This window comes from Chelon labrosus (assembly GCF_963514085.1).
Source record: "Chelon labrosus genome assembly, chromosome: 14".
Taxonomy (NCBI): Eukaryota; Metazoa; Chordata; class Actinopteri; order Mugiliformes; family Mugilidae; genus Chelon; species Chelon labrosus.
In genome coordinates this window covers 27,313,931-27,338,313 of record NC_140347.1, presented here as the reverse complement: position 1 = coordinate 27,338,313, position 24,383 = coordinate 27,313,931, and the positions used below count along the sequence as shown (strand labels likewise).

The window sequence follows — 24,383 nt, the reverse complement described above, 5'->3', positions numbered from 1 at the left end:
GCACCTTTCCCCATTTTTAATAGAACAGAATGCCTTTTCAGCAGAGTTGACAAATGTATGCGTGTTTCCGCTCGCATGTGTGTGCGTCTGTGATAAATATCCCCCTGTCGGATTCTGATATAAGGAAATGGTTTATGGAGTCCACTTAACAATAAATTACAACCTATACGTTCCTCAAACCCTGCCACGGCTGCTCTTTGTGTGTGTGCGTGTGTGTGTCTTCCCACCAAAATCTCAAGATCATGACAAATGTGTGAAGAATATTCACACTATAATCTTGACTGGAAGCATCTGCAATATGCGTATTGATTTAACGGATGGATGGACACAGGGAATGATATAAATAGAGCAGACGGGGGGAATTTAAAGGGAAAGACGTATACAGATGGAAGCATGGGTGTGGAATGAAATTTAGACTTTTATTGATCCCTGTAGGGAAATAAATTCTTTGCATTTTATTTGTTTTGTAGCGGCAGGCAGCTACAGAGCAGTGGCCCGGGATCAAGTCCATTTCTGAGGGCAGTTTTTAGGCGAACTAGCTGAACGCAGGAAGAAGCAGAAGCTCTGATGCCGCTTCTCACCCGCACGAGTACTTAAATTTGCTTACTCATTGAGACTGCCAGTGCCAATATGAGTACTTAAGGATGCCATTACACTTACATTGTGTGTGTAAGTGTAATGTCATTATTAGTAGAGTGTCCAGCATGTCAGCACGTCTTTCCGAGTTTGTATTTTGTCTGGTTTAGCTGCACATCGATGTCTTCCAGGTGGGAGTAGGCTGAGGACAAAACGTTTTAAATGTCCCACTATTTAACATCATCACATCTGCAACACTTCTCTGAGCTAACAGACAGCCTTGTTAACAGCCTGCTCATATGCCTGTATTCTTCTTGACAGTGCATTGCTGCCACTTATTGCAGCTGCCTATCTGCGCAGTTAACAGTGGTTGCCTATCGTTACGCTGGGTTCTATGAGTATAGTCATAGTACATTGCTGTAAAGTGGTACGTGTGTGGTTGCATCACAACTGTTTTACGAGTGCAAAATTTCATACACGATACTGGGACATCCCTAAATACCCAACATAATGGGGAGAGACTTTATGGCGTCAGATTCACATTTTTCTGTTGCAATATATACTGGTTATAATGTTTGAGTCTGAGTAGATTTCACTCCCGCAGTTGAAAGTTAACTCCAAAACATTGTGGCAGTTCACTTGTTTTATTTATGAGACTTGCAGCTCCCTCATTTTCACCCCAAACCTCGCAGATGTTACTGATTAGATGGATTACTGTTCTGTAATGACCTATCATATTTGACACCTTCTGAATTCTGATGAAATGCATTCAGCTTTTAATATGCAAATTGATATAATTTATTAATATTCATAGTGAAACAGAGCCGGTTATTTAGAAAAACGACTTGAGAGGCTGACAAATGGAAGTAATAGAGAAACACTTATGCTTTCGACCTAATAGCTCTTTTAGAGTACTGCGGGACCCAGATTTGAGCCATTTATACTTGTGCGCTCGTCAGTCCGGCTCGCTCTGTATCAACGCCACCCAAACATTAGTTGGCGCTGTGTCTTTTCTTGCCGGTCGTCTTAATTTTTGTTTCTACTTTCTGCTTCACTTTTCACTTTCTGCTTCATTTTCAATAATGGCGACTGAAACTTTTGCCCAAATTTCACGAGTCATACAAATGCTTGTATCTCAGAACCTCTGAGAGATGGAGAAGCAGCCGGAAATACACTACAACCAAGCGGACCAATCACAGCTCTGGCACTCTGCATCGCCTTGGTGCATAGTTACATTTCTGGGGGGGTGCTAAGGTTTGCGTAGGTTCTGCATAGGGTCTGGGTGGCTGCTTTAGCTACTGCGTCAACGTATTGCAAAGGTCTAAACCGCTTATAAGAGTGGAAGGGTTAAGGGCATTAAGAAGACTCATTATAATGTCACCAAATAATCATTAAATTATTAATATAGAATCTGAGGTATTATTACTTTGTATCTGAGGATACTTATTTATTGCATTTCACATAGAAATACTATTATTATGCAATAGCAGTGTAAACTGTTAACACACAAGGTTATGTTTCTATAAATCACAAGCCACTGTAGATATACGTGTAGCTTTTGAAAAATAGCTCATATTGTAGTTATATGGCCAAAGGGTAGTAAAGCATTTACATTTTCCCGGTGAAATGAATGCGTTCATTGTTACAAAGGTAACTGTTCCAAAGAAAAACTGCATGAAGAGGAAGGTTATTAGTTCTAGAAATAGCTGCAGAATCCGTAAGTGCAGGGAGGTGAGGGGCAGGAGATGGATGGAGGGAGAAGAGATGGATGATAGAGCCAGTGTGTCCCTGAGACAGTCCTGTTAACACCGAATAAACGCTTTGGAAGGATCAATGCCCCGCTAAACACCGCCATCATCAGCTGTTCTCCCTCAGCGTGTAGAGCTTTGTGGAGGTACGTCAGGGCCCTTTAGGGGACATGAATTTTAGACACTTTTATTGACGTTTTAAAGACAGCTATTAAACCACATGAAGGACCTGTCCAAAAACAGAAAGTTGTTTAGAAATAAGTCGCTTATTTAGTTGTACTCAACTTTGTGATTTCTTTTTTTAAGCTTTGATTGATCGTACATGCGCCTAGTGTGATGCAAAACTATTCAAACTGGACATCAGTTAAGCGACTTTCCACTAAAATGTCAGTTTGTACCTAACCCCCCCTGATACCTGCTTAGTTTGCTCAATTGATTACAGGTCAGCTTCATATTAATATTCAGGTGATGTATTTAGGCTACATAAATGAAACTGATCCAAACAAACACTGTTTGACATTTCAAACAACGCCCCCCAGAGCTCCTCATGTCAGTTCCTACCTGCCGCCAGCTGCTGCTGACCGCTCACGCTGCTTTCTGTTTTGCGAATCGCTGTTTGCACGCGATGAGAAGAAAAAACAGCCTTCTGTGGCGGCTTCCTTTCTGACTAATCCCAAGCCAAGGTGCGTTTTGTTTTGAGACTAATGAGGATTCCTCAGAGAATCCTTTAATTCTGTACCGTCTCTTTTCATTCGTCTGGTGACCTCGTCTGGCAAGTTAAACTTAAAACGATATCAGAATTTGTACCGTCCCAACTGTGCAGACACCAAACTGCAAAATCTTAAAACACTGCCAATTGATTAGAACTTTTCAGCTCCAGTCCAATCAGTAGAAAGCACCTTAATAAGGTTTTTGTCTCTTTGTTTCCTGCTATGCCAGAATCTAAAGACTGGCTGTGAAGATCCTCAAATAAGCCATTTCTTTTATAAAATGCTACCTCACTTTTTCTCTCTCTCTTTATTTCCCTCTCTCTTTCTCTCTCTCTCCTACTCTCTCTCTCCTCACTGTCTCTGCTCCCGTCTGCTCCTGCCACTTCAACCTTCCAGGAACCTTGTGGCATGCAAATTACATCAATACGTTGAGAATATTCTGAACTGTACTCACCCCTGCCACATTAAGTTATTTAGCTTCACTCTTTTCACCACGCTTTCACCTCAATTATTAACAGGTTTTCTCCGGCATGTGTGTTTAGGAAAAATATTAATTATTAGAAAGTGACTGTCAGTTGATGTTTTTCTTGCGGCGCCGTTTCTACTAAAAAGACTTTATGAAAGATGATGCTGACACCGCTGTTACTAGCTGTCACATAAATAAAAACACATTCTGTTGTTCTGTTGCATCGCTGCAACATTTCATTAGGCCTCTCAGATCAAGTTGTTGCACACGTATATCCTGCTGTGTGTTTATTTAGTGCACTCAGCGTGATTATTACCGGAATAAAAATGCACACGGCCATGCTGCTACGCTGCGGATAGCTACCGTGCACTCTCTGTGCTGCTGCAATTGTTGCCTATTGATTGTGCGGTTTAGAGACTGTTGATGCGCTGTCCACAGAAACTCTGCAAGGTTCGAGCCTGGAGCATGTCTGTAGGCGTGCTTCGCGCAGTCACGGGGGAGAAACAGAGGGCGCAGGACCTGGCCAGCAAAGTGCGGCTGCATAACCTTTTGTGTCAGTTGTGGTTTCAGTAGTACAGCACACCTGACTGAACTGAATCACTTCCTATTTTGTTATTTAAGACAGAAAAACGCCACACGTGTGGAGCCATCTCCCACATCCCCACTCTGTGCTGACTTTTTTTCCCCCTCCATTTCACTTGATACGAGCTTGTTAATGGAAATTATTCATGTTCCGAATAAAAATCAATTTCTCCCCTGAAACCAAAACCATGTAAATCCTAATTTAAGCCACGCCAGCGGCAGCACTCCGGGGTAGGTAATATGAAATTTTTAATTTGTTCAGTAATTTAGTTTATGACCAAATACATGCAAAACTAATGAAATTCCCATCAGCGCCAGCACTTTTTATTTAATGTTAATTAGCAAATGTCAACATGCTAACACGCCAAGCTAAACAATGTTGGCTCAATGCAAGTACAGCCAAACAGAGCCGCTAGCTTAGCCTCAGTTCAGTGTTCTTTAATATTGACATTGACATATTAATATTTTAATATTAACACACAATAAAGTGACTGTGTACTTACAGTGTTGGGTCTGTTCCCAAGATTTAAATAACACCAGCTTAACTGATCAAGATTACATTTGAACAAACTGCAAATGTGAGCTTGAGTTACACGCTTCCTAACCTTAGGAACACGTGCCTGTGTTTGCAGGTTGTGTGTTGATGCATGTTTGGAAAAGCGTGACAGGCGGAAACAAATAGCCCGTTCCTCGCATAAAGAAAACATGACTCAGCTGTGTGTCTCCCTGGAAATGTAATTTTCATGTGCCCGCGTCCTGTACACAACTCTGCACTGCAAAAAAAAAAAAAAAAAAAGATGTTAACAACCCCCTGCTGGACAGTCATTTGTAAACAAATTAGCAGCACAGATTGCGAAAGAACAACAACAATGGCTGTGCTGAATAATCATCAGTGCTCTGCCGAGTTTAATCCTGCCTGTCTGATTTCCGCTCCAATTAAATATGCCTCCGAATTTAAGAATATTAGCGGGCTATTTTAGTTTAGCTGTGATGGATGAGACAACAAACGGAATATGGTAATGCGGGATGAGAGAGGAGAGGAGCGGCAGAGAGACTGGGGCATACTCGGCTGGATTAAATTGTTTCCTCGCTCTGGCTGGCTTTTGAAACAAACAGGAGAGGACTGTAATGACATGCCTCTGATATTACTGCCGCATGTGCGCCGCGGAGATAGCGGGCCGCTGCGTTGTGTGTGTGCAGCGAGACATGCCACCAAGCGAGCAACAGTATCGAAGCCAGTGTGGAGCAGTAATAAAGCTATCAGGGGCGGATACGCTAACCAAAGAGATTTTGAAAGCCGCGGAGAAAGTAGAGAGGATGTGCTTCCAACCTGAGGAAAGAGGGAGAACTAAACACCTTTTGTCAGGGAAGGAAGGTGACAAAGCGGAGGCTGGCATGAAACCTGGACTCTAAACGGCGGTCACACCTATCTGTATCTGTGCCTGTGTGTTTCTGCCAGAGAGAACTCCTCAAACAGTCCTACCTGGACAAGCTGTTGTTGTTTGTCTTGCCATTGTTCTCCCGCCTTTGTCCTTTGGAGCTAATGTGATTAACTAGAGAAACAGCAGACTTTGACTGGGATGGCAGGCCGCCTCTCGGTCCTCACTTTGAGTTAGTTCCTGTGTTGACTCCAGCCTGATCGGAGCCCCCGTTGTGAGGATGATTAGTGTTATTTACATTATCGAGCCCACTGTCAGCCGCCCCGCTGCCTCCGCTCCCTGTTTTTTTTTTTTTCATTAGCAGAAGCCTCCCAGCTCGCTCTGACGGAGAGCCCAGATGATGATGTCCCTTTCCGACAGATAAACAGACTTCCGCTCACGCGACCGCTCTCACAGGCGGCCACAGATTAACCAACAAACAGCTTTACTCCACGCCTTCGACTTTTCATTCTTTGCAGCTCTCCCTGTTTAACTTTAGTTTGTTGTTCTCGTGTTTGTTTGTTTTTTCCTCCTCTCTCTGCTGTTGCTTGCATTCTTTTCACTTTTTCCCTTAATTGTTTCAACCACCTGCTGCTGACTTTTATTCCTGTGGCAAAACATGTTTTTTTTTCCCATCCTCTGAACTCTCTCCAAACATCCACTGCTTTACTTCCTCACTATCTCCTGTTTCTCTCTTTCACATTCTCTCCCCGTTTTGCCTTTTGTCCTGCGTCAGAACTGATCAAGTTCCTCATCATTTTAGAGCGACTGTATATTTGGTGATAAGCCTATTCTGTTTTTTTTTTGTTTTTTTTGCACTGCTGAAATTACTTTGCAGCAAAACAGTCCCCAGTGCTGGTCTCCTTCCTCCTTTGATTTTCTCTTGATGAAATGCGGGTTTTCGTCAGCATTGCTGTTTGTTCTTATCTTTTTCAGGCATGATTGCCATTGCTGCCTGTGTGGACCGCTCGGCTCGTCTTTTGTTTTTGGTTGTTGTTTTTTTTTGCTGTTTCTTATACTTGAAGAGTTCACGTCGAGCTTACAGATGGATATTTGTTATGGGCGTCTCACAGAACAAGTGTTCACAGCAATACATGTAAAAGCTCAAAAGTTAACTTCCTTTCCATCTCTCTTCTTGCCCCTCTGATTCTCTTCCATTTCCAGCCTTTCCACCAAGGATATTGAATCCCGGAGCGAATCCCTCGGCCTGTTTGAGACCTTGAAGTGTGACCCTCAGAACTTTTACAACCACATGACCAAGTACGTTCTCCCCACCGTGGAAGGAACCGACCTGGGCCGCCTGCTCTACTATTACACCTTGCTGGACGCGGCGGGCTGCGAGCCTTACGTCACCGCCACCATCAAGCCAGGCTCCCATGTCAAGCTGCTCAAGAAGCTTCGAGCCGTTGCCAGCGGTGAGCGGAACTCTGTTTTATTTTTATTTCCCCCTGTTGATGTAAAAGGAGGTGGCAGGTCTCCTGCGTAGCTGGAAGGTTTTGTAGTGTTCTTACAAAAATGTAACCCCTTCAACCAAATCATCGGCATAAATAGGGTTTTTTTACAAAGAAAGGAAAGGATTTGCTAATGGGCTCATGAGTAAGGTAATTCCTAATGGTAGAAACATCATCATCATCTGGTAAGTTGTTTGATTCTCTGAGGGCATCACAAGCAAAAAAGAAAAAAGCTGAAATTCAAAGGGTTAATGCATCTCAGTTATTGGTACAAAATCCTCCCCGAGCGTTACATGTCAGAAAATCAAATCCTTTGTTGAAGACTTGAATATAATCCCTCTTGACATGACTGATGACTCACATACAAATGCTGACATTCCTTCTGGCCAGCAGATGACCTTTGAGTCAGCGGCTGTCATGTAGAATCTGTAAAGATACAACAGCTCAACGTCTGAGTAGAACTGGTGAAGTCGCTAATATTTCCCTGTGAAGAAAAGATAAAACACGCCCGGTGACATCCTTATACTTCTAGAGTTACACATATTTTATCTGTATCTCCTCTTGTCCTTTGATCTATATCTGTTCCTCTTTTTTTCCTATCAGCTCGCGTTACCGTTTCCATAATTGAAAAGCAGCAAGTAGAAACGGACAAAAACTACAACCGTTTGCCTATAAATGAAAAGGAAACCAAGCCGACTCTGAATTAGTAGTCGGTTTACCCGACACGTTAAGCTCTTGAGCGGCAGCATCGCACAAAGTCCTCTCTCCGAGGACGTCACGGCCAGGTTGCAGTGTGTCACCGGTTCAGCACTCCAGGCTAGAGCGCTCAAACTTTGTTTTGTTCGAGTGAACGCGGTGTCACTTCTTGGCGAAGTTCAGGAAAGGTCGGCCGGGTGTCAGCTGTGTTTTCACGCCTCACTTCCTCCTTCTGCTCCTGATAGCACCGTAGCTTTTAGCGGTGACACATGTCCCTGTTTAACACACATGCACAAATCACATACACACACCTCTGAGACATCTGCATCAAGAATATGAAATCACAAAAAATGACGTTCACTTAACTTATGCTGCCACTGCGAGATTTTGGTTTCACTCACATACAGTTGCTGAATCACATTGCTATATTAGCCAGCAATGTCCTCTTGGCAATTTTTGTCAGACTAAATACTAATAACAAGTAATAACAAGTACTTACAATTGAGCACTCACTAACGCCGAATACAGCGCCATGGTCCTCATCTATGTGTTTGGATGACAAACGCTCACTCCTCAACTCCTCAAATGAAACTAGGACAGACAGAGTCTTTTCATGAACTGGCGAGCTTGTATGGAGCATTTACACCGATCAGGCATAACATTATGACCTAGTATCTCATCAGAGAATGGACCTGGGCCTTCTGAGGGTGTCCTGTGGTGTCTGGCAGGTTGAGGGGAGAGACCTCTGTGGATCATCCCACAGATACTTGATCAGTTTGGGATCTAGTGAATTCTTCATGTTTTTTTGAGTTGTTCCTAAACGGTTTTTGTGCATCCTGCTGAGGATGACTGCTGCCATCAAGGAGCGTCATTGCTATGGGGTGTCTCATATAATTCCGTGTGTTGTTGGCAGATTGATGTAATATATATACACACACACACACCCACACAGAGAGAGCTGCATGTCCCATGCTAAAGCTGCCTCCTCAGCAGTGGATGATACATAAACCTGTAGAGAGGCATTGTTCTTGAATTGCACAGTAAAGCTAATTATCACCATTATTTTTAAGTACAGTACATAACCCTGTTTGACTGCTTAGCTCGCATACTTGTTTGTCTTTTCAAGCCATATGTCTTCATTTTTAATGCACAGGAGAAAAAGCTTCTTCGATAAAGACTAATTAATGCTTTTGGCAAATATAACTCTATATCAGGTAACGACGGCTGGAGTGGTGGGACAGAGCTGTTAATGTTGACCTAAACTAGCTTCCACATAGTCAGAAAATATAATACTGCAGAATAAATAGTAATGAACACGCTATGGGCGTGATAATGTCCTTCATGTTGAAGAAATAACAATTGCATTATAATCCATTAAAGATGATTTGAACAGACTAGACCAACCCAACACCTTGCTGACTGTTTAAAAGCTCAGTATGTCTCTTATTGCAGCTCCATGCATGGTCATTAGTCATGTGGAGAAATCTAAAGCTGGGCCTTGTTGTGATAGGTACTCTACAATTAGATATTCTCTGTTCTGGATGGGGAGCTGCGTCAACATGAACGCTAAAAGTTGCACGTTAATACACACATATACTGCATATGTCCCCACTAAATCAAATGGATTAATACTAGAGCCCGACCGATAAAGGATTTTGAAGGCCGATACCGATACAAATATTTGTTGGTTTTAAAAACCGATATTCCGATATATCGGCCGATATTTTTTTTTTTCAGAAACGCGCAACAAAACATTAACAGATTTCCCTAACATTAGTTATTTGTAGTTATTTATGAGTTTTAACTAAAATAATATGATAATGCATCCCTTTACCTGCACTTTTTAAATTCTTTCCATCAAGCTACATCAAACCATTTTCAATCATCAGTTGCTGCCTGCCTTCTAAAACCTACTATTTAGCGATCTAAATCCATTATGTGACTCGTTAATGCTGCGGCTGAACGACAGTCTGCAACGCACACTTGGTGTCACTGGATTTCACACACGTGTAAAAGAAAAGCTGCACAAGCTACGTTTGATACTTTTTCTCTATGTCTAAATGTTCACTCCTCGCAAGTCTAACTTACATTTTACAATGCAGGGACTGTAATTAGAGATATGCTAGTTATAAATACAGTAATCATTACAGTACTTTATTTAGGCAGAATATGTTCGTTGTGGTTTCCAAGCTCATTAATGTTAACGTTAGCGGTCTTCCACTGATAGTGGCATTAGCTAGCTTTGTGGTTAGCTAGTCTATGATGAGCCATAATTTAGCAATGGATAACGTCATACTGCAAATTGTAAAACATACATTTTCAATATAACAGGCCAAGGAGAGATGATACGTCTCATTGCTATAACTGTCACGCTATTAAAGAAATACTTCAGTCACATTGTCAGAAGTTAAAAGGACAGTCAGTCAACTACACTGTAACAACGTAACGTAATTAGCTACTAGCTAATTCCGCTTCACTCTCGGCTTATTTAACAGCAGCAAAACTGGACATGATAGTCACGAATTTTGTCATGCTTATTTGAGTTAAGAGAACTGATGGGGATGTTCTTTTAATTGTTATTCAAGCAATGTATGTCTCGTGACCAACTCACCATGAACACACTTCACCGATGATCTTACTCGCGGATAACTGGTTCTCTCTGCCCGACTCTGGCTGGATCAGCACGAGTTATACACGAGTGTTGCCAACAGGGACGGTGTAGAGTGCCCTCTGGTGGACAAACTAAACTATACAACGCCAACACTCATGGCATGGTTGAAGTGTGTTTCGTTTTTATTTTATTTTTGAAATATTCATTTATCGGCCATTATAAATGCCGATACCGATAGTTTTGAAAATGCCTAATATCGGCCGATAATATCGGCCGGCCGATATATCGGTCGGGCTCTAATTAATACTCATGTACTAGTAAATCTACTGCTTACAAGCTTACACTTTCTGTACAGTCTCTCTCAGACGCGCGCAGAAACAAATACATACACACTCTTGAAACCCACACGTTCACATTCGTTGCAGCAAAGCTGACGCACAGCCTGTGTCGCTGTCTCCAGGGCCTCTAACTTTCTACAAACGCCACCCAACTCTGACACGCGCTCATTTGAGTCGGTCTCGAAACAGGCACGTGCAGACGAACGCGCCCAGCTAGGCATTCAGACAGTTTAGAGACAGGTGGTGTGTGTCCAATATTCGTCCCAGCTTCAGACACGGTACCAGGTGACTGTCTGAGAGGGGCTCTCCTGAGGAAGGTGATGAGATGCCGAGATGCTGGGTGGGGGAAGAAGAGAAAGAGAGGACATGTGTAAGTGCATGTAACTCTTATCTGCGGTTTAAATGTCCGTCTGGGCCTGTCTGAAAGTGTGTGTGTGCTGAATCCTGCAGGGTTTTCGTGTGTGTGTGTGTGTGTGTGTGTGTGTGTGAGATTGCGTGAGGGATTCCGGGCAGCGTTGACAGAGCCCTCCCCACAGGCAGACCAGTGTTAAATATTTAAAGCCCAGACAGGCCGCGCTGTTGCCACAGTAATGCGTCTGTCTGATGGTGTTGGAGACCAAGAGCACACCAGTGGCCCTGCCTCTTTCCCTCACACACACACAAATACATACTCAGAATGCTGCAGTGGTTGATATGATGCACACAGACAGATCCACAGTCAAAGTGTACATGTTTGAATGCAGACTTCAGACAAACAGAACCACTTATGCACACATGTCGCACGCAATCTTTGTTGTTCATGTCAGCCTTTTAATCACTCCTGAGCATTTCTCTATGCATTACTGTCATTAAATGGAATATTGAACATCCTCTGCATATCAAATCGCTGTGTCACATACTTTCCATATGCAAATACCGAAGAGTGGCATGCTTGGTAAGAAATGCCTTTAAATAAAACTCCACTTTTTGAACGTTGAGGTGTTAGATTGTAGTCCTTTGAATCTTATGCTTCCCACACAATGCAGCTATAATAGTTTGCCTTGGCAAGTAAACATTTATCTGCTGTATTCACCTGGAAATGACTTTTGTTATATTCTGTATATGTTTTGAGTGGCATTTCTTTTACTTTACAGACATTTCATGCCTAAAATAAAGTATAGCTGTACATAAAAGCCGGCCTGCATTTTTGAATATTTCCCTCAGAAAGCACTGAATGTATGAGGCAGACTGCACAGTATAACAGATTTATCAGGGCAATCACAACAACCACGGAAAGTGCACAAGAATCATGGGGAAGGCTCCATGTGTACTTGTCTCAAGGGTTTGGTGAAGAGGAAAACACTTTTTTCAGAAGTGCTTTAACTCAAAAGTGTGGTATACATTATTCAGTGGTGTTCAATGTATCTTTAACGCTTGCAGGTTTGAACTATCGGAAGCTGACTGACGAGTCCTTGGATCCACTGGCCGCTCTCCAGCCAGTCCTGACCAGTCAGAACGTACTGTCCATCTCCAAACTTGCCAATCGGCTGCCTGTGCTTGGTGGTGGAGGGGCAACCGTCTCCGCCAGTGCAGTCCACGCGGTGTGGCTGCAGAAACTGTTCTGGAAAGGAGACCCCCAGCTGCTGAAGAGACCCCCACAGAGCGACCAAGACTACCTGCACGCCTACGACACCTGCGCCAAATACCTGGACCGGCTGGTCCCTGCTGACGCTGTCCACTTCCTGGATAGTCTCACCTTCTCCCCTGATGCAGCCAAAAATGTAAGCCTAACCAAAACAACTCACTATCTATTTCAAATGAGTTACTGTATAACAGACAGAAGAGAAGAAAAAGTAGGATGACACAGTACAGTGTGAAAGAGACTCTATTTTTTTTCTATTACTGTCTCAGACAGGAACTGGAAGGAGCTGGTCAGACAGACAATTTGTAATTGCCGCACAGACAGAAGGTAGTTGGTTCCAGGAGCCACCCAGACAGGATTCATATGGTCTCAAAGGAAGGATTGTGGAGATTTTCAATCACTAAATCAAACTGTCATATTCCTCAGTCCACACTCTTCATCGTCTAGCTGGTCTTCTCTAACGCCTCTGGCACAATTTTTGGAACGTCAAAAGCCCTCTCCTAATTTTATTATTCTGTTCACGTCCACACTCTGTAGCCTCAAAGCACATACCAGTCATGATTTATAAAAGAAATTATGAAATTTCATAAGAAATGTCAGACACATAATTACAGCACTGTGAAAAATTGTCCTGCAGTCGACTTAAAGTGCCTCAGTGCACCTTATCAATAGTAGCCCACTGTTCTTTCTTTCATACTGGCACCCTGCCAACATCCCTCTCCAGACCTTCCCTTTTTTTTTCATTTTTGTCTTATGCCCCTTCTCTTTCACTGTAACTCCAAGAGAGCTAATTGATCCCTCTCTACTTCAGAGCTAATTAAACTCCAATTCCCAGCAGGCACTTTTTTCCCCTCTGTGGCCTTTAACATGCAGATTACCTCTCAGAAACACACTGTACTCCCACTCCCCTCATCATCCTTCTCTTCCATTTTTTTTTCATCCTTTTTGAACCCTCAAAGGGAAATTCCTATCTCTTCTCACTGTTAGGAATCCATCTGACCTTTCAGTTTCATATTGCCCCCCACAATGTATTGATCCATTTCCTACAAGGCCATGGGCTAAGATGGAGGACTAGAACTTATCATACCTCCTGCTGGACAGATTTTTTTGAAGGGAAACAGAGAGCCTTGGCACCCCCATGATGTATTGATCTAAAATAGCCTCTATAGTGGAAGCCAACCTTTTTTCAAACATTGTCCAAGGATTTAATGATGTAGGTTGAACATACCTGGACCTGGTGTTGCGGGATACATACTGACATAAAATAGCTAAACTTCAAAAAGTCTACATGTTTGGGAGGAAACTCAACTTGAGTGATCGCCCTGTGGTGGCAGAGAAAAGTTTTGACAGTCTGAGTGAAGATATCTAGCAAATGCAAAATGAATTCCCATGAATGAATCTTTGAAGAAGTGTCTTTTTGGTGTGAAAGTGTGCGTGGGGCCTTGTCAGCGCCTGTGTTCTTCCCTGCAAGAGAGTAAAATCTCCTTCAGCCAAAGGCTCACTTTTACTCCCAGTGAATGGTTAACTTAGCGCACACTGAATAAGATCAATTACACCAGGCTGGCAGCTATGATTTAACTCCCTCACACATGCGCACACTTTTCAAACATGTACACATATGCTGCTCAAATTCATGATGATGCTTTGGTGTAGATATATTGAGTTATATCTGTCTCTCTTCAACATGTTAAGTTCAAAATGAATGTCTATAACCTGTCCACTTCTCTCTCAATTCTCTCTCGACCCCATCCCTCTCCCCGATTTGCTTTCCTTATCCTCTTACGCCTCCTTCTCATTCTATTACTTCTATCCATCCAATTCCGTGTCCAGCTGAGCATCCAGGCGAGGTTGGAGGTGATAAAGCGAGCCACCAAAGCCCTGCGCCAGCTGGGTGAGAAGAGCAGGAAGAGAGGAGGCGATGGTTGTGTTGAGCAGGAAGGGACGGACCCAGCAGGGATGACTTTCGACGAGGCTCTAGCACACCTGCAGCAATCACAAGTGCACCTGGACACTCTGAGTCATGCATTTGTTCTGTCTCTCAGAGACAGCCAGCAGGTAGACCCCATATGCCAGACACTTAAGCCATTATATATTTTGAAAGGGGGAATTTTTCTTTGTCTAAATGCGTGGTAAATGATCCATTAAAAGAACGAACACATAAAGGTTTAATAATGATTGAACTGCCCTTTGTTCAGTGTAAATATGGGTAACCTGAAAATTTGCTGCAGTGATTCAAAGTTGTACTTTGGCATGCAATGATCCGAGTGATTGTTAAAGTGCTCTAAAACGTAAATGGTAAGTCATTGCAACTGACATAAAATTGAATTGGGCTTTGTCTTTGTAGAAAAAAAACCCCAAAGAATTTGCGTAAAATGTGATGCAAAAATAGACAGTTAAGTATTAGAAGCTTTAGTGTAGGACTTTATATAAAAATATAAATAAACTTCTGTTAAATTCTGGTCACATTAGTTTATGTAATGCTGATCTGTATTTTTGCAGTATATGTGCAACCATCCTCATGATAACTCACCAGTAGTAATGCTTATGGTAGAGAGGTAGCAGTGAAAAATAGTTATGAATGTAACTTGGGTTCTATGAACTCATCTCTCTCTGAGAAAGAATGAAATAGAACCTAGAAGAAAGATTACAGTCTCAGAAAGAAAGCAGTTGACAGTGAGTGCTAACAACTGGTTTGGACTGCAGACCTACATCATACACACATCTTTGCTAAGAAAAGTGGAAATAGTGTAATTTCTCATATAGCTGAAGGGGGGAGGCGAATGTTCCACACTATGGAAAGAAAGTACGTAAGTATAGAACTACTATGTCATGCAGAATTAGTGGTTACTCAGCTTGAAATGGTTTGAAAAATAAACCTAGCTTCATTGGCTGATATATACACCACACCACTTAAATTAAAGTAATTGTTTTTATCGCTAAGACAGCCATTTTTTTCTGTTTAGCTGAAACTAATCACCTACTATTGCACTGAAGTGAGCAATAGACATCTACAAGGGACACATTGTTCATTTTTGCTGCTGTTGGTTCCTAGCCAAGTTGGCCAAATGACAACGTCTGAAACCCCTTTGATTTACTGACTCATACACAACCCTTTGCGGCGCATACGCACACACTTGATCACGCTCATTTTTTATTCCCTTGCCGGTTCACGAGGTCACCTTTAGTTAGACATACAGATGGTGTCTGCATACACTTTTTTTCTGCTTGTGTGTATGTGTGGCTGCATTTTATTTTTTGGGGGAGTGGTTCTGGTCGACTGAGCCTTTCCTAGGCTCACTGGGGCCAGTCAAGGGTATATTAATGTAAATCTATGGTCTGCTGTTTCAAATGAGCCCCGCCATACGGACGTATATACAGTACACGCATCTCATTAACCAAAGTCACACTGACTTACAACACTGTTTGTCGCTCTGTGTGTGTTTGTGTGTGTACACAAAATGAATGTGAGGCTAGAGAGAGGGGACATTATGATTTGATGAACTGAGTGTTGCTATGCGACCATGAAAAAGGCATGAAAACTGGCCATTTCTGACCCCTTCACTGTGCAAGTTAATAATATTTAGCCCCAGATTTATCTGTTTAATAGCACATTCATTCATTTACTTTCTGTAACCGCTTGTTGGTTGGGCTGGACATCAGTCTATCGCACAGGGCTAAGACCTACAGACCTACGGCCACATTCACACCTACGGCCAATTTAGAATCACCAGTTAACCTAATGAACATGTCTTTGGACAGTAGGAGGAAGCTGGAGTACCCGGAGAGAACCCACACAGACACAGGGAGAACATGCAAACTCCACACAGAAAGACAGGAAACCATGCACACTTAAACTCTGCACCGAAAGGCCCCAGTCGGCCTGGAACCTTCTTGCTATGCAGCGTCAGTGCTAAACACCACGCCACTGTGCCGCCCTTAACAGCACATACCCTCCTTAATAGAGAGGAAGATAGAGGCATTACAAGGCACAGCTTTAAGGCGCAGAGTCAGAGGTGCATGCACAGACACACATACACTGCATCCTCCACAATATAACATCCTTTCTTATGGTGGAGGAAGTGATTGCATCCTTGGAGATAGATAAAAAGGATATAAGAACCAGGAAAGGGCAGATGGGTATAGAAAGATATATAGAAGGAGCTCCGTAGGCTCTGTTTGGTTATACTGTAGTCATCCATCAAATGTGCGTAACCAGCTGATGGGGATAATGGTGAATTGTAGATAAATTTACCGCGGGCGCCTTGACCTGTGACGAGTACAGAAAATTAAATGCTGTAGACATTTTATATGGTACAGTGGTATAGTGTGTTTGAAACAGTTTGGATCCAGTACTAGTAAACATAATGACGGTCCAGCTGGTTTTGATTAGTGGATCAGTCTATAATAGGAGAGTAAATCCCTTCTGTGGTCCATGCTTCACTCTATTTACTCTAGTCTATTCTTCATCTACAGATTTTCAAGTGATTATGTGGTGACACAAGAAAACAAAGTCTAGTCCAGATTTCCTTGTCCCTGTTGGACAATACATGCCCACAACATTACCTTAACATTACACATTGGCTCTACTGTGAATAGGAATCCATATTCCGTGCCCAAACCATCTTTTGCAGCTCATCACAGTAAAACCAACTACTCTTTGGAAAAGCCTGCCACTTCCTTGATAGTTAATCTCCCCTGTGATCATAGCTAAGGATTGGAACGGAGAACGATAAATTGAGGGGCTTAGTTTCATAGCACACACTGTCGTCACAGTGTCCATTGCACTTAACAGGCACTTTACTGAAAGCGCTACGTATTTCTGAAAGACATTTGCGGTTGAAGTGAAGCTAGAAGTATATCCACTAAAATGCACAGCCTAAAGGTTTATCACTCAGACACTCTTCAGTCTTCAGCTCTGAATACAATATGGATATCAAAGATCATAAATACATTATTCATTATTATAATCATTATCTATATATAATGATTATAATGTTATTATAAGGAATATCACATTACACTCCAAGTATCCTAGGAACCAATGAAAGCTACTTGTAGGAAATCATGAAAGGCAAAAATAAGTTTGGTAACCACTGTAATTTCCATTTCTATATGACATTCTATATGTTAACAAATTTCTTTTCCAAAATATTCACCCATAGTTTTCACACATTGGTCACACTTGTGTTTTTCTTGTTTTGTTTCTATTCCAGGAGCAGCTGCAGAGCTACAGTCAACTTTACGACTTGTCCCGGTCCGAGAGGTCGAAAATTTGCGAGTTGGCAATCACCATGGCAATGGATGGACAGCCTCTGGAGCTCATCGGAGAGCTGCTGCGCGTCGCAGTTGGTCCCCTAGACCTGTCCGTCAAAACAGTGCTTCACGATGCGGTGGAGAGAGTAGTGGCCGCGCTCAGGTATTGTCTCTCTCCCTCTTTCTCCTTCTTCACCTATCCAAGAAAAGCGCAATCAAAAACACAAAATAAACACAGCAAAACTCTGAGGTATCAAAAACTCTTGTCGGTACATTCGTACAAAATACCTTTCCATTTAGAACTGTCACAGTTTACTGATGATGTGTCCTCTAATAAATAACCTACCTTACACTATGCTAAACATGCACAATGACAGTGACTCTGGAACTGTACGTCCTTGGAAAATACACTTTTTACTTGCTTAGATGAAAAGACCTACTGTATAAAGCTTTAACCAGGAGGAGCTAAGAATCAGAATACTTTATTAATCCTTCAAGGAAATTGAAGGAAGCTAAGAAGCTAAAAAGAGGGAAACCCCAGAAGAATCCTTAGCTTCTTTTTTCATAAAAAGAAACTAATTTGACTGCACAGATACACTTATATATTGCTGTATTTATAGTTATCTAAAATCCAGCAAACTCTTAACCATCTCCTTCTTCAAAAGTCTTTGTCACTTCTTGACAAATCTCTGTGTTTTGTTTTCACTGGGTCATAAATCAGACATTGTCTGTCCCCCATAAGCCCTCAGTTGTTCGTAAAGTGGGTAATAACAGGATAGGGTTTTAAAGAAAAAAAAAATAGCACCATTGTACTGTGGACTTGTGTGTTACTGAAGATAACGCACACTGTGACAAACATAGCACACCTGACAAGATGTCTGGTTAGCACATGTGGTTCCATTTTGTTGTTTTTTGGGTTTTTTTTCCCATTCACTGTCACAACTTGCCACACCGCATTACCATCTGCACGTAACCCTTTCACACCTGTCTGGTCAGATTACGTATTCGCGTATGCAAAAATGATATGCATTTTTACAACTGTCCAGATTGCATGAAATGCACTGGAAGCCACCTGAACACACCACCTACGACCTGATCTTTGTTGGTTCTTGTCTGGAAATATAACATATATATATATATAAATTGGTCCACTTTGGCTCAGCATGTTGGTGGTGAAGAACACTGTCCTCAACACAACCTCAAGTGTTGAAATGAATCTACAGTAGCTGCCTGTGGGAGTTGGGCTCACAGCATTTTATTGGTGTTTGCCTGCTCCCTGCATTCAAAAGGAAGAAGGAGAGAATTCATCTCAACATCTCTGAACAGAAAAAAATATACTTATGTAAGCCATAAAAGAGAAACAGTCAGATCAAGAATTTTCATGGTAAATGCTAGTATTTTCCTACTGAATAGATTATATTATCAAAGGCCATCCCCCTCAGTCCAATCCCTTATGACAGTGGTTGAAAATTTTCAGCCGCGTTAAACACAGATTGCAGCAACTTTAAGTCACCGTGGCGCTGACACAACCCCGCCATCACAACCCACAACATATATAACAAAGAGCATAGGCTCAGGAAGAGATAAAAAAAAGAGGATCCATCTGAGGATTTTCAAGTGCAGCGCAATTACCAGTAATAACCAGAATAGTAGTGTCCATAGGCTTGAATTGAAGCTAACTTATGCTCCAAGAACATTGTGTGCCAACGCTGACAGACCAAAGAGCAAGGTTTTAGCGAGAGAACCAGATATCATGCATCCGTCTGATCGGCTTGATAAATGACAACCAATCACCTAGATTATATTCCTGACTCATTTCCTGCTTTTTTTATGGCTGCTCAATGGTGCATAGTGCAGATAGGTGGCACCTGCATTAGCACACAGCACCAGAAAATGCACGTGCGCAGCCACTCACACATTTGTGTGTTGTAGGCACTATCCCTAATGAACACACACACACACAGAGCCACTCTTTTTTGCACGCACACGTTCTTCCCCTTTCTTTGATTCATTATCTTTTTATAATTAATGCCGCCCGATACAGCTGTTCCCCTCCGGATCTCACTCCCAACACACACACACACACACCCACACACAGGCGCAAGAGTGCACACGCTGAGCCTTATGTGTTCACTGGAGGTTTTTCTTTCCCTTGAACATGTCACTCGGTGTTCTTGCATATGAATATCCCTTTATGCAGTGGCGGTGTTTGTGCGTGCGTGTGTGTGTGTTTGCGCGTGTGTCTGTTGTTTCTCGAAGCATTGTGTTTGGCAGGTATGAATGAGCCAGTCTGGGTTTTGTCTCTCTCCAAGCCCTCAGCCTGGTGCAGCAGGCATACCTGAGCCTCGCACTAATGGCCGTCTTTTGTAACTGTCATAACTATTCTGTGTGTTTGAAGAGAAAATGTAAGCGGTGAAATGTGATAAGGAATATGCTGCATTGTAACTCGTACGTCGTGTGCATGTATGTATGTACGTATGTGTATGCAGGTGTGCACGGTTGTGGGTATGGGCCAGGGCCAGGGCATGCGTTTATGTTGGTCTGTATATGGAGTCGAGGGAAATCACTTTTTTCCACATTTATTTTTTTCTTTGTGAAAAATGGCCCTCCAACATATGGTACAGTACACACACACACACACACACACACACACACACACACACACACACACACACATACAGCATCAGAACCCCTCTGAAATATACTCCAATGACATTCCTGGTACCTCTGTAAGCTCACCTACAATGAAAATCCTCTCATTTATCTAATTTATACCTCATTTGAAGTTTAAAGAATCCCATTTATCAACATTAAACGATTCAATTATTATACATTCTTGTAAATTTCCAGCTTGCTCACAGAGCCTGTGAGCTTGGAAATAGATATAAATGTTTTTTTTTTCTGTTGCATCTTGTCTGCGGGACTTAAGATAATTTCATGATGGTTCATTTTTACAAAGCTGCGTTCGCTTCCAGCATTTCATCGTCGCCAGACACATTTTTAACCAGCACTGTCTATGAGGAAAGAGGCTTCGATTACTTTTATTTTCTTTCTCAGCTGCTGTCCTGTCCCTTGACTTTGTGCTAATTTGAAAATCTTATCTTAATTAGCGTGTTATGTAAGATGATTGTGGTGATGTGGTTTGTTTTTCAGTGGAGACCCGGTCGGCCTGACAAATTACCCGCAACCCCTCAGGGTCCTGGAGGCCATGGTGACCGCTGTGCACAACAATGTGCAGAGTGGGTAGGTTACATCTGTACACTAACACAACCTTTTAGACCACGTATGCACTTTAGTCTTACTGCAATTAACTGTCTTAAACCTAAATTGTTCGCATTGAACAGACGCTAGTAAGCATGTTCGTAATCAAAATAAGCTTCAAATATGCCTTTGTTACTCTCTTTTTCAACTCAGTTAATACCTGCCCAGTGTCAAATGTCAGCGAAATGCCTGTTAAATAAATTAAGACAAATCAAAATGAGGCCGACTAGTCTGGTAACATTTTTTGGGGGGAGCTAAAGGTATTTTGATAGCACCTGTTAAACTGCAGTCAGGTTTTTTTTGTGGCCATCAGTCAAATAAGGTAAACTTAAACAATGGATCTGAGGGCTCCTACCCTTTGTCATGACCCAACTTGCTATGTTACTCTTGCTAGGTTAGACAAACAACAGCAACGCAGTCTACCATTCCCATAGAAGAACTATGAAAACCTGTAGCCTGGCTTAGCATCTAAACTCGTTATTGTGATTCTTCAAAAATGTTACGTCAAACGTGTGTGTGTGTGTACAGAGAAGGTAGTAATAAAGTAAGTAATCAAAGGGACTAAACTGAAAAAGTTTTTTTTTTTCCCTCTGTCTGCTAACGTTAACTTGGATCTTGCCTCCACGTTACCTCTGCACTCTGCTATTACAAGTTCTGTGACAATGGACCCCCACATGGCTGTTGATTGTCTAACCTAGCAACAGTAACATAGGAAGTAAGTATTAACAGAGGGTAGGTGCCCTCTGGTTGGTGGTCAGAAGGCCAATCAAAGCCACCAAGGGGTACATTCTTTATTAAGTCCATAAAATGGGGGGGTTGCAAATGGAGTGGATAGACCAGTGTAAGGACAAAAAATATTTAGTAGTTGCAGGTTATCTAATGACTTCTTTAATTTTCAGTCTACGTTTTTGCAAACTACTACAGAGACGGCAAACTACCATCTAACGTTATCTTATAATAACCTCTCTATCTTTGCCTAACTCCGCCTGCCTGACGCCTGTCTTTCTCGACCCCCCCTCCCTCAGCGACAGCGCGGTGACTTCAGACGACCTCCTGGCTTGGCTGCGTCCATTTTGCGGCGACGCGTCCCTGCCCGTGCGACCTCGCATCGACGTGCTGCGGATCCTGGAGAGCAACTTCAGCCTCGGGGACAGCGACGTTCGTCTGCTGCTGCTCTACAGGACCAAGGCTGTTCTCAAAGACAGAGAGGTAACTGCGCAGATGCTCTCGCTGGCATCAGCGACTCATCAACCCCGCACTAACAAAGTGCAAATTATACATCACTTCAGACTCAACCTTCTCAACCTTAAACCAAAGCACTCTAAAAACAGAACACTGGTAATTGGGCTGAAAGAGGCAAGAGAGGCTTCAATATTTGTCCTTTTCTTTTGTCTATAAAAAGATAGATGGATAGATAGATAGATAGATAGATAGATAAGAAAGATAAGATAGATAGATAGATAGATAGATAGATAGATAGATAGTTGAATAAGAACATAAGATACACTTTTGGCTGTTAAACAGTTGAAGGGATAAGTATGATGTAGTCTCACTTGTGTTTTTATAATTGCTTATAACAAAGATTTCTAAAGTCATTTTAGTTGTCACAGTTGTAAAAGACCTTTGTAGCAGATGTATAATTATCAACTGTTGAAAGCTTTCTGTGGGATTCATCTCCAGTTCATAGTAAACTTCATAACCCACATGGTAGTTCAGTGGAAAGTGCAGATATCACTTCAATAGTAGTTCATAGTTCAATATAGGTCATTCTTTAGCATCCCTAAATCCTCTTTTTATTTGAACTAGTGTGTCAAGAACATCTCATTGTTGGAGCATGCCGTATGCTGGCACTAGGGCTGGGTGTTTTTGTGTTTTAAAGATATTAAAAAAAATCCCCAAACCCAAAATTCAGATTATTACTCACTCCTCTGTCACCCAAATGACGTCCAGTCCTCTGCAGTGACGTAGTCTGTCACAGTTTCCTTTGAGTCACCGGCCTGTCTGAGTTTTCCCAGTCTGCCACAAGCTGGAGTAATGGCATCCGATGAAAGACGACAGACATTATGACAAAACAGGGCATCAGTGGAAGAACATGACAGAAGCACTGGCATTTAATATCACGGAATACATGCTACTCATTTACACTGTTGGAAAAAAAACACCCCTTATGAAAGTGTTGAAAACAATCAATTGCAAGTATGAACCACTGAGCCCCAAACATTTAGCCGAGGTAGCGTTACCATGGCTGTACAACAAAACACGGGAGAAGACTGGGATGCAGCTGCAGATCTCTGGACCAGTGGAACCATGCAGCCTTGTGTTGTTGTTCTTCTGCTCAGCATTGTCCTTTTATTAGAGAAGAAGACTGTTCACTACAAGTGGTGCACTGCTAGTTAAAAGAGAATACCAGAGACCTTGTTGATCAACAGGAATTCTAAGTGCAAGTTGTTTCTCCTCTCATCTAGCCGTGGCACTTGGTTATTACCTATTTTTTAAACATTTTTTATTGATGCATTTCTTTTAATTATTTATGAATTGTGTTTTAAGGTCTTGTAGTTGGAAACAAATTCATTCAAATCAACTTCAATTTATTGTCCACATCCCCCAGCCCTAGTTTGCACATGTGTATATTTGCCCGCGTGGCTCTGCCTCCATCCTCCCCTCTCCCTGGTGTAAGCGGCAGTTGAGTGGCTGGTCATTAAGTTATCTGAATGACTAATGAATGGCCCAAGCTCGTTAATTAATGTGCAAATGTATGCGCGCAGCCGCGGGCCATTGTCAGCGCAGGTAGACAGGTGTGGGGGCCCGGACTCTTTAACTAATTGGGTGCACTCCCGACATTTGGCAGGCTCTGATGAAGAACACACACACAAAGGCAGACACACACACGTGCACCCTTAAAGGTGTGTATATCCAAGGGATCTGTTAATTAATCTTGTAAAAGAAGGCTCGCTGTAAGAGCGAGCCTCAATTCAGATGAAGTGCCGCTTTCTCTTCTTTCTCTTTTTCTCTCCCCAAGGCAACCGAGAGGCGGTTAAATGTGAGCGAGGTTCTTGTACCCAAATGTCTCATTTAACTTTGATTAGTCTAAATATTTTGCTCGCTGGAAGTATTTTCCATGTGCTCATCTGTACCGACACGAATCCAAACCAGTGCACAAACGCATACGCTCACTCTTTTATTTATTACTTTTTGAATTGTAATTGGAGCGAATATTCATTGTGTCAACTGCTCGGCTGAAAGCGGGCTTAATCGTGTTTGCTGGGCTGGTACCGCCCGTGAGAGAGAGAGAGAGAGAAAGAGAGCTGGCACTGATGGCAGTGCCCTGAGGCCATGCCAGAGACTTGGTAGTGCTCCTGTCTGACCTCATCAGGCCAGCTCACAGCCAGAAACAAGACAAGAAAAGGAGGCGAGAGAGAGAGAGAAGTGATGCTGATTGAGGAAAAAAGTCAGGTGTTGACAGAGATGACAAGAGAAAGAAGGAAGGAAAGAAGTTGGCATTGTTTTCCTTCTGTCCTCCTGGTCCCTTAACTAATCAACACAACCTAACTGTTTCCCCACACATCCGCACAAAACCACTGTATCCATTTTGCGTACTCTTGCAAACTCCATACCACACACATATGCGCGTCGGGCTGCCTGCTGTGATTTC

General features: G+C 42.4%; 1 protein-coding gene across 2 annotated transcripts in view; it reads left to right on the top strand.

Annotated features, from left to right (window-relative positions):
* The window catches only part of nbas (NBAS subunit of NRZ tethering complex), a 172,049-nt gene that overhangs the window by 105,536 nt on the left and 42,130 nt on the right, over window positions 1-24,383 (top strand). Inside the window, exons 44-49 of one of the 2 annotated variants that reach the window (XM_084560840.1) lie at window positions 6,665-6,915; window positions 12,016-12,356; window positions 14,048-14,272; window positions 17,431-17,633; window positions 20,624-20,713; window positions 21,757-21,940. In XM_084560840.1, coding sequence (XP_084416966.1) covers window positions 6,665-6,915; window positions 12,016-12,356; window positions 14,048-14,272; window positions 17,431-17,633; window positions 20,624-20,713; window positions 21,757-21,940 — 1,294 coding nt within the window. Of the gene's footprint in view, window positions 1-6,664; window positions 6,916-12,015; window positions 12,357-12,486; window positions 12,912-14,047; window positions 14,273-17,430; window positions 17,634-20,623; window positions 20,714-21,756; window positions 21,941-24,383 lie in introns of those variants that run through there. The other variant, XM_084560841.1, reaches the window with a different exon arrangement.